This window comes from Cyanistes caeruleus, chromosome 1 (assembly GCF_971803275.1).
Source record: "Cyanistes caeruleus chromosome 1, bCyaCae1.hap1.1, whole genome shotgun sequence".
Lineage (NCBI taxonomy): Eukaryota > Metazoa > Chordata > Aves > Passeriformes > Paridae > Cyanistes > Cyanistes caeruleus.
The window spans coordinates 107012150-107023042 of NC_141701.1; the positions used below are offsets into that span (position 1 = coordinate 107012150).

The 10893-nt window shown below is 38.7% G+C and overlaps 1 protein-coding gene across 1 annotated transcript; it reads left to right on the plus strand.

Annotated features, from left to right (window-relative positions):
- The first annotated feature begins 22 nt into the window (after positions 1-22).
- Positions 23-10683, plus strand: RP9 (RP9 pre-mRNA splicing factor). The gene is made up of 6 exons (XM_023919853.2): positions 23-240; positions 1876-1906; positions 2669-2798; positions 3113-3204; positions 4642-4703; positions 5832-10683. The coding sequence occupies exons 1-6, from the start codon at positions 38-40 to the stop codon at positions 6049-6051; spliced, it is 738 nt and encodes a 245-aa protein (XP_023775621.2). The 5' UTR covers positions 23-37; the 3' UTR covers positions 6052-10683.
- The last annotated feature ends 210 nt before the right edge of the window (positions 10684-10893 follow it).

Consider the following 10893-nt stretch of genomic DNA (forward strand, 5'->3'; position numbering starts at 1 on the left):
GGCCTCGCCGTCCGCCGCGGCCGTGGCCGGCGCGCCCATGGCCCAGCGGGCGCCCAGGGAGCAGGGGCAGGACGAGGAGGAGGGAGCGGAGGAGGGGGAGGCGGCGAGGGGCAGCCAGGCGCGGGCCAGGAGCCATGCGGAGCCCGCGGCCAGCGGCGGCAGGACCCAGGACCGGCATGAGAGGAAGCGGAAGAGGCAGGAGGCGCAGCAGCTCCAGAAGATCCAGCACCTGGAGTCTTTGTAAGGAGCGGAGGAGGGGAGGCTGCCCGCGGCTCCCGCCCCGGCTCTGCCCTGAGCACACCCCGCCGGCATTTGGGGCTCGTTTCCAGTGCAGGGTTTGGGGTTTTCTGGGGGGTGGTGATGCTTCTTCCCCTGTCCCCTTAAGTGTGAGTCGGCAGAAAGGCTTCGGGGCCACTTGCAGAGTTGCTTGGTGACTTACGAAGGGTTTGTTGGGGCACAGAAGGGGCTCTCCCGGGTTCCTCCAAGTCTGAGAGATGCAACATAGGAGCAGAGGTTGCTCTGGATCGGACTTAAAAAAAACAAAGAAGGAAAAATAAATTTGGATTAAAAGGTGCTGTAAAAGGTTTATGTTATTTCTCTGGAAAGGAATTATTGTTTTAATGGAATAAAAAGGTCAGAAGGTACACAAGAACATGATTTTGTTTTTTTCTTTTCTGCGTGGAAGTGAAAATCAGTTTGTTATTAAATGCACCAAACAGCACTCCGAAGTTATTGTTAAAAAGATGGGTTGAACATACTTTAACCACCTTTTCCTTGCTGTTCTTATTGTATCGGTATGATTGTGCCTAGCAATCCTAGAGGTATGTGGGGAGGGGGGGTGTGTGCGCACAGCTAAGCCAATGAAATATTGCCTATGCCATCAAACCTATGATGCACAGACAGTAAAGATGTTTCATGTCCTGCTGAGTTAATACATCGATAATGTCTGGAAAGTCCTGTTGAAAAGAGTCTTCCATAAAGCAGAAGATTTCGTGACTCTGGGCTTGCACAGTGCTGTTCTTTTTATGCCACTGAAAAACAAAACCAAAATATCTCCATTCTCTTCTGTGATCACTTTAGACTTTCACGAAGGCAGCAATTTACAGGAAACAGTGTATCTGTTTAAATACAGATGAGATTAGAGCGGGGAAAAACCCCAATACAAATTCAGTTACACACACCTGCATCTTTCTATGTAATATGTATTCTTTGCCTCCAGGACCATTCTGTATAGCCTTGGCATTTAACTCCTTAGCACATGCATTTTCTTAGTTGCTGTGCACTCTGTGTAGTACCTGTTTGCTGCTTGGATTTTAACAAATGTTTTATCTACTGTTAACCCCAAAGAAATGCTGCAGAAAATATGCTACTTTGGTCAGTAGGGCTCTGTCTTGAGGTTTAATACACAGAAGATTATTAAATTATTATGTATTAGGTTTGGCTGGCAAAGCTAGATGTAAGGAGAGTCTGACTTGACATTTTTAGTTGACTGTGTCTGTGATTTAGCAGTGCTAGAGTAAAGAAGTCTGGAGACCTTGAAGAGGGGTGCAGCAGAAAAAAGAAGAGAGAATTATGCATGTATGCATGTTGAAGCTAAATCAAATATACCACATATCCCTAGGAAGTAGTTGTGCTCTCCCACAAGAATATGAATCTGAGAGATATTTGCAAGAGATGTGTGGTAATATGATAAATGCTGTCTGTCAGCTTGCTGTATCTGTGTTCTGCTGTGGTTCTTGGTTATTAGTTACAAGGTAATATTTAAGGAGAAATGTGAGCTGAAGGTTTTCACTCAATACCACTGAAAAACTGTATTTTTTCAATTTATTTGTCTGTGCTAAGCTGCAGAGTAACAATATTTCTATTGCTTTTCAGCTATGAGAAACCTCCCCCTGGGCTAATTAAGGTTGGTAAATAGCTATAATTTTTTAGGATTATGAGGGATTTTCACAGAACATGTTCTTTAGGTGTTTAAGTGTCTGTGTTACCTATATAAATTACAGAGAGATTGCAGAGAATCGTTACAAGCTGACCACTTTGTCTTGGTGATCCAAAGTGAAATGCCCAGAATCAGATAGGAGACCAGGTCTTTCATAATCTCTTAGCACACTTCGTGCAGTGTTTAATAGTGTGGATAGAGGGGAGCCTTTTATGGAAAGCAGATTTTTGTTTTGAATGACATCTTTTCAGGATTCTTCTCTGTTGCTTAGGCTGAAATAATTCTTTCATCATGATCATTACTTCTGCCAAATTTATATACCTAAGCCATAAAGTAATGCTTTTAACCTAAAGAATAACTGCTCTGTGTTGTAAAGGTTTCCTTGTAATTGTTATGTCTTACTAGCAGGAAGAAGATAACAAAGTCTCTGCTTTGTGTTAAGTTTTCATTTCTGTTATTTATTTAAACAAATTATTAAGTGGATGGGAAGGAATGAAATTCCTGTGCAGGAAAGTTCTGGCTGCAAAATTCAAGAGTGAGAAAAAAAAAAAAAGGGGTCAAGTATTTTAGATCTTTTGTGTGATACAAGGAAAAAAGATAATGGGGAAAATATGTTTCCTGCTAAGTGAAGGTCTGTACACTTGATTATTAATTCTTGCAAAGTTAAAAAAAGAAAGTTATTTTATTATCCTTATCTTTCTTCTTTTTTCTTTTTTTTTTTTTTTGAAGGAGAATGAAACAAAACCAGAAGACTGCATACCTGATGTACCAGGCAATGAGAGCGCACGAGAGTTCCTGGCACATGCCCCAACAAAAGGGCTTTGGATGCCTTTGGGAAAAGAAGTCAAAGTTATGCAGTGTAAGGCTGAAAATATTCCAGATGTCATCAGACCATCATGTATCCATCCATTTATGCTGGGGGAGGGCAGAAGGTCTGGTGGACAAATTTTGAAGTCTGGGTAGATTGACATCATATTGATAAAAAAGCAACCAGTATCTTGAAGGCTGTAATAGCCTTATATTTTATGGATATTGCATTTATCAGCATACTAGTTGTATCTCTCAGTTTCTTCCAACAGATTGAAAATATTTTGCAGAAATGTGGTTTTGGCTTTTTGTGCTTCTTCAGATCTGTCTCAGAGGTGCAATTCACTGCTGCTTGTTTTTTTAAAGGTTGGAGATGTAAACGTTATGGACACAGAACAGGAGATAAGGAATGCCCATTCTTTATTAAAGGCAATCAGAAATTGGAACAATTTAGAGTGGTGAGTACCAATACTGTAGTATTACTGCTTGTATTTTTTAGTACTGATAATGCATAATCTTGCAACTGAAGATAAGCCTATTAGATGATGCTTTATTAAGGACTTTTCCTCTGTCTCTAGTATAATATAGATGCTGAAAATCTCCTAATAAAGAAAAGGCTACAGATGTGGTTGGATGTTTGACTACTGTGCAGAAAATCTACTCTTCAAGAGGAAAATTAATAATTTTTACATATAAATTGGAAATCTTCAAGAACCTGTTTCAACCACTGTATTCATTTTTTTTTTTTTGTGATAAAAATGTCAACATAACAAAAAATGTTTAGTCAAGCTTGAGCTGCCCACATTACAGCTGTTTCAAGCCTTCTGCTCTCGCTGTGAACAACCACATCATGAATGCTGTTGTCTAGGTCTGTAATCCAGTCATTGTCTAAAGTCTGATCTCTTGCTACATGAAGCTACATCTCAGTTCTGCAGATTCTTTCTGTGTGATCTCTAACTATTTCTGTCGCTCTGCATCATTAACCTATATTTCAAGCTGTCATCACTTTGTGTCTTATGTCCTCATTCCTATCCTTGAAAAATGTAATCTTGGCTTGGTCTCTCCAGACTCTGGATTCGTACTGATTGTATGCAACTGCCAAGAGTATTTTTAGCCCTTTCCCATAACCAGACTGCTTCTATTCTTCATTTTTCCTCAGGCTTCTTTGTTGCATCAAACTCTTGTTGTTTGTCCAAGACCCTTCATGGTGCATTCCCAACATCTTTCATTTGCTCCTGACATTTCAATTCCCACCTCTGGTCAGCATCTGCCATCTCTCCTCTCTGTTGGACTTGTTTGCTTAATCTTCCAACAAAAATGATCACCCCACCTTTTTTCTGCATTCTTGCATGAATCCAACTTAACTGTCTGCAAAGTTTATTTGCTGTCTTCCTTCACAACTATCTTTTGCTGCAATGCCCATTTAATGTCATTTAAGAACCAGTAATGGTAGTGCATAGCATGATAGGACAACTCCAACTTTATTATCCATATGTCTTATATTCCTTGGTCCTATAATCCTGTTTGTTTATATCCAGGTTTTTTAAATGTACTATAAGGGTACAACTCATTATTTTGAACTTGAGTATTCCATCTACGTAGAGCTATTCCCACAGATCAAGTATGGGATTCTCATAGCTGGCTGTGATTGGAGAGGTAGGGAGATAGATACCTAAGGAGAGTCCCCTTCCTGTGAGGTGTAGCTAGATAACCTTTCCCTAAAGCAAATACACCAGTTCAGGTGAAGAGTGCTAAGTCTGGCAGTGAATTAAGAGCTTGCTAAGCATATTCCATCTTTTGATAAAAGCCTCTTGCATTTGGTTGCTTTGGTTTATTTTTTTTAGGAAATAAAACCATTGGTGATAACATTGAATTTCCTGTTTTCCATTTTAAAGGCACATGAAGATCCAATGTATGATATAATAAGGGAAAATAAGCGTCATGAAAAAGAAAAGAGGTGAGTGTGTCTGTAGTAAACTTCATTTTCAATTCAGTTTTTATTTTGGTAATGTGGAACTTATGTATAGGTGACCTTTTTATAGAAGCTTATTTTTAGCTCAGAACTTTTTTTTAATAGCAGTTTCTTTATGTTGACAGACTAATGCATTTCAACTTTCTAAATAATCACTCTTTAGTACTTCCAATTGTTTTAATTCTTTAGCTTCTGTATTTTCCCGAAAACAAAGTTTAAAGAGCAGCTGTATGCATTTATGCCATAATATTCAGGTACTTAGGTGTGGTTTTGGTTTAGGCCTGAAAAAAAGTTACTTTTTTTTGCTTTCACTGGCTTCACTGAATCAGTTTTGTAAAATTCGCTTTGTCAGAATGCTTTCAATGGAAATGAATGGGGGGATTTAGAAAGGTAGTTCTAGGCACCTGATATTGCTGCTTTTGTGAGGTCATTACTTAGTATATAAAGTGGCAGGTTTTGATGCTTTCATGCTGGAACTGCTTCAGTGGGATAACTGAAGAAACTGTAGGTAGCCCATAGAACAGCACTCTTGGAGAGGAATCCTTGAAGAGAATACAGAAGACAACCAATAAAATAAGCAAATATTTTGTCCCACTATCTGCCAGTGATCCTTGAAAGTTCAAAGAAGAGTGCCTTTCAAAAATACTTCTGCATTGTGGTAGATCAGCAATTACATGCATCCAGAGTGGAGCCTACTCTGTCAGTTTCACTGACATCCTCTCTGTATCAGCAGGGCAATGAATGTCATAATATCCTAGTCCAAATATCCCTCTGTAGGGATAAGCATAGAACTTATCACCAGGTGGGCTAGTGATAGCTGTTGCTTTATTATTTTGCACACATAAATAAGCCAACAAGCTAGTCTGCCTTCCCTATCCAATGGGACGGACAGTCCCTGAAAACAGAACAGCTGCTTGTCTCAAAGTAGTTGCTTTTATCAGTCCATGATATTATCTGTAACAAGAGTGTAATTAAGCAAAAGAGGAAGCATTCCCCTGCCCTTTGCATGCAGCTTCCATTTGTCAAGTCAGGGAGGAAAGACGAAAGCTAGGATAAATTACTAGAGGTAGAGCACAGCTAGAAAGGCTTCTCATTCACATATTTTAAATTCAGGATACAGCAATTGAAGCAGCTCCTGGAGGACTCTACCTCAGAATCTGATAGCAGTGATGACAGTGATGAGGATGATGAAGATGGCAGCAGCTCCACTTCCTCAGAACATAAACACAAGAAGAAAAAGAGAAAAAAGGAAAAGAAAAAGAAAGAAAAGAAGAAGAAGAAAAAGAGGAAGCATAAATCATCCAAATCTAATGACAAGTCAGAATCTGACTGACAGCAGACACCTGCTGCATGCTCATTGACCTCTCTACTTGTGAACTGCGAGGAAAGATCCAAAGAACGATGAGGAAAACACCAGAAAGGGTTTTATTAAACTTGGAACATACATGCGTATGCATACAGCATCCTACGCTGGCATCCTCTTCTGCCCCTCTGCAGTCAGAAAGAAGAAAGCTGCATTAAACCATATCTTTGTGCTGTAAAACCCATGCTGAGAGTCATCCAGCTTGGTCACATGGGGCCTCTGCATTGCTGCCCGTGACCAGCAGCAGAAAGCGGCGACCACCAAGAGATCACTGATGAACCTGCAGCATTAGCAGACTGTCTGTTGAAGTGTCTTTACTCCATGAAGTTACTTTATTATATACAAAGCCTCATTATAACAGGACTGCAGTTTGCACCATGCAGAGCACTGAGAGTTCTTTTACAGTGCTTATAATGAGCAGGTTGTACTGTATTTTCTTCTCCGCATACGTGCTGAAGTTCTGTGTACTTATCCTACTATTGGCAGCTAGGGAAATAAAGAGTACTGCTGCAGGGGAAAAATGGTAATCAAGGGGATTTACTTTACAACAAAATTGCAGCATCAGCAAGACTTGATTTTTTTTTTGGTGTGTGTGTAACAAAATCTCAAGATCACCACCATTAATACACAATTCTGAAGTGTCTAAAGTGAAACATCTACACTCTCTAAACCAGAGAAGTGGGAGCCAGGAGTAATGATGTTAGATATTCAGCTTAACTTGAAAGAGGAAGAGGGTTTAGTTATTTAAAAAGGGGGGTTTCACATAAGAAATTAAAAAGATTAATTTCTGCATAGTCTTCAGTATCAGTTGTTTTGATACAAATTGAGGGAGGTTTCCTTTTTAAAAGGCTTGGGGGTAATAAATTCTCACTTTTTATGTTTACTAGATTTGATGAGGTAACTTTTTTTTAATCATCCCACAAGTATATAAATGTGTAAGGCTCTCAAAATAGTTTTCAACTATATGCATGAAGCCACAGAGCAATAGTAAAGAACTTGTTAGCAGGAAGAAGAGAAAGGTCTGTGTACTTAGTTGACCTTACATACTGACCACACTTTTCTTTTAAATAATCTTGCAGACTCAACCAGGGAGATGGAGATAGCTATAAACAACATTACAGTAACCAACTCTCTTTGAAACCTCAAGGTACATTAGTACAGAGATGTGACTTGAGGAAGTAGATGATGGATATGGTACTGTGCAAAAGGAAAGAAAAAACTAGATTTGTCTTGAAAGAACTTCTATAGAATTTAGGGTCTGTGGGTGTGCTAGGATTAAAAAACAACTTCACAATAAAGTGAACATTAACAGTGAAATCAAGGAACCATAGACTAAACTGCATCTAAAATATTTTATTTTCTTCAAAGCTTTGGAAGAGAGGACAAGGGAAAGTATAAATTAAAATGATTTTTCTCTCTCCTACATGACTAAGAATGACTTAGCAAAAGTAAACCCCCTTCCTTGCCAGTCATTCACAGTATGTTCTGAGGAAAAACAGGATAAAAGGCAAGCAAGACCTACTTATGAAAAGTATCACATTCTCAGAACTTGAAGATAGAGCTGTAATTCTGCTTATATTTAGCAAATCTCCCTATGATGGGATTTTCTTGTGGTAGTTCCCTATATCAGCAGGATCATCAAACTCTAAGGCCCTTGCTCTTTCACCAGAAAGATTTAACAGCTGAAATAGCATGGGGAGATCTATGATGAACTGATTCTCTTGGCCAGGTTGGACAGGGCTCTGAGAAACCTAGTCTAGTGGGAGGCAACCCTGTATGTGAGAGGGGTTTGAAACTAAATGATCTTTACTGCCCCTTCCAACCCAAACCATTCTAGAATTCCTGTATTGCTGAACTTGGTGCTGAGGTTAATGTATTTACAGATTATTGATATATAAGATGCTAGAAGACTGATACTCACCTGATGCATTCCAAGAGAACTCTTACTCAGGCTGATCTGCAGCAGGGCTAACTAGAGATCTCTTCAGTTACTTCAGCTTTTGTCATTTAAGATTGTTCTGAAATTTAGTTTAATAAATACAAATTCAGTTTTTCATGTGCAATCCCCTGCTTGTTAATGGAACTCTATCAGGGTTTATTATTTCAACAGTTAAGAAAAAACAAGTTGGGAGACCGTTTCTAACTTGTATCAAATCTAATTTAAATGTTTGAGATGCCAAACCACTTTTCTGTGCCTCACTAAAGGTTTGTTATATTAGTATCTTTCCAATCATGGTTAATAGAAGATGCCTCCACAGCAGAGCATACAAACTGCTATTATTTCTGTTACTTCACTGAAATGCTCTTTCAGCCTCTACTGCTGAGAATACCTATAGTGCAGGTACTTAAAATCATGAGTTAGATTTTAGTATTTAGTAGCCTTGGATATATTTTTTCTTTCGTATCCACTCACTGCTTATAAACCTTGCCATTTCCCTCAGCAATTAATTCTTCATTATTTATTAATTAATCTGGAGCACTTGGCTTTAACACTGCTTCTTATTAGTTGAATTTCACACACCTTTAGTCTTACACTGGAAGGTATGTGAATAACTAATTCCCTTTTTTTCTCCCTATATAATTTCCATTTTCATAAGCCTCTGTCCTATCCCATGTAGGTCTTCACTACAACTCATAAAAGTAGCATTTCAAAATTTAACAGTTTCAATAGACTAAGATTTATAAGAGTGCTTTTAACAGCTAGGGCTAGAGTGCTGAGAAGCATGATTCACATTATCATTTGGCATTTTAAAAATTGCCAAAGCTGTCATTTAAGATGAGTCTTTTAAAAATATGTAGACTAGAGATAAATACCAACATTCCTTTAGATTAATGAAAAGCAGTTTTGTATGGAAGTAAATGCAGAAACCAGGATAGAAAGTTACAGTCTTGAAAAGCTGACTAGCCTTATTTTTAAAATCATAGCCACTTAATGTTTTTGTTCAAAAAACATTTTTCTGACCTTCTTTGTAGACATGTATTTCCATTTGAACATTCTGTTGAAGCCCAAGTGATAGTAACATAATTATATAGTCCCATGAAACTAAGCAAGTGTAAAAGGCAGCTAAAACAAATCTCAAAGGCATCCCAAGTCTTTTATCTTAATGCTCTGCACCATTTTTGTCAAAAAGCTATTTCAGGTAATATTTCTTTATTTCTTTGGCCATTCAATTAGTTGGGGTTTATAGTCTTTTTGAGTGAGTCAGTGGCAGCAAGTCAGGGGAAGCTAAGGACTCTAAAAAAAGGATCCATTTGTTTTTCCTTGGTATGCCTTCAGTTAGCATGCCATGAGTGTTACAGGCTTTTGGGATTTGGGTCTTTTTCTTGCCATTGGCTCTGATCTTCCTTTGTTTGATTTTAATAAAAAGACCTGTAGTTAATATTTTCCACTTATAGGCAGAACACTGAACACTGTGAAAGGGAAAAAAATTATGCCATCCAGGTGCTACCAAACTGAAAATACAGAGTTAATACCTGGCAAGCCGAGAGAACCCACAGCTCCACAGCAGTAATTACACCACACCCACTTTGCAACAGAGGTTTCAGTTAGCTACAAATAATGATTTAGAAATACTGAGCCACAGACAGTAAGTCTGTCCAAACAATGCTGTCAGTATGGCAATCCCAGAGGCCTCTAAGGTTTGTTGCTGGTGTGCCAAGCAGCAAATAGATTCCTCAGCTGCCTTTCAGGAGATGCTGCAGGAAGCATGTGAAAACTTCCAAGGCAATGCAGTACTGCGACAGTTACAAGTTTGCAGTACTGCCAGCTCTGCAGTGAGTCACTGGGCAGTCAGTCTGGCTGCAGTGGGAACAGAAGCTGACACGTATGTGCATCTGCAAAACTAAGTATCCCTGTGCCTAGTTACCTGGCTGAATAAAAAGAGCCCAGGCTTGAATACACAGCCTTTGTGAAGCATGGCCGTTTTACCTACTGGAACATTAGATTCAGCTGTAAGCCAATAAAGATGCAATCCACAAATTGTCCATGCTGCTGAATGGAAAAAAAGCCAAGTAGAAGATTTAGTTTTAAGGTCACAGGACTAGTACTGTTAGATTAGAATACACTTCATATAACCTTATCAAAGAATTATTTCTCAAACACTGAAGCATTCATGCATACTACTATGAGTATTGGGCACAGCATGGGAATAGTACAAAATATAACCAGTTTTAAATAGCATTTGTTTTAAGACAAAGAACCATGTAAACTTGCCTACTGCTACTCCCTCATGTCTTCTCAGGAGCATTCACCAGGCCCTAAATTGCTTCTTGCATCTGAGTAGAAATCACACTGAGTAGTGCAAGACCTGTGAAAGGATGACCAGCATGATCATTTGGAGTACCCAGCCAGTATTACCCATTTCCAAAACTAAGAATGCCATCCAGTTGTGAGATTATGAATATTCCTTTATCAGATTAACAGCAAAAGATACAGCTAAGGCTATCAGCAGAAATATGTGTCAAAAAGCTCCATGCTTGAATTCCTCATTTGTTATTTGAGGCTATGATGCAGAGATTCTGAGCAGCACAGAAGCCAAATAGCGATTTTTATTGTATTTATTTTCTTTCATTAATTGAAGTAAAAATTAATTGAAAACTTGTCATCAGAATTACTTCTTTCCCCTAACAGCTTGTGGTAAAGGCTATAGCAGAGCTATAACAATTAAGCTGGTGGTATTAAAAGTAGATAAGGATCAATTGGGTAGGGAAACATCAGTACTCCTCACTAAGAGTGAAAACAGCTTAACTTCATTTGCAGGTCAAACTAATAATAGGTAGGCACAAAACCTGAACACAGTCACTGGAAATGCT

Coding starts and splice junctions, on each gene's coding strand:
- RP9 (XM_023919853.2), top strand. CDS start 38: ATGGCCCAGCGGGCGCCCAGGGAGCAGGGGCAGGACGAGGAGGAGGGA. Junction 3,205..4,641: donor AATTGGAACAATTTAGAGTG/GTGAGTACCAAT, acceptor TCCATTTTAAAG/GCACATGAAGATCCAATGTA. Junction 4,704..5,831: donor CGTCATGAAAAAGAAAAGAG/GTGAGTGTGTCT, acceptor TTTTAAATTCAG/GATACAGCAATTGAAGCAGC.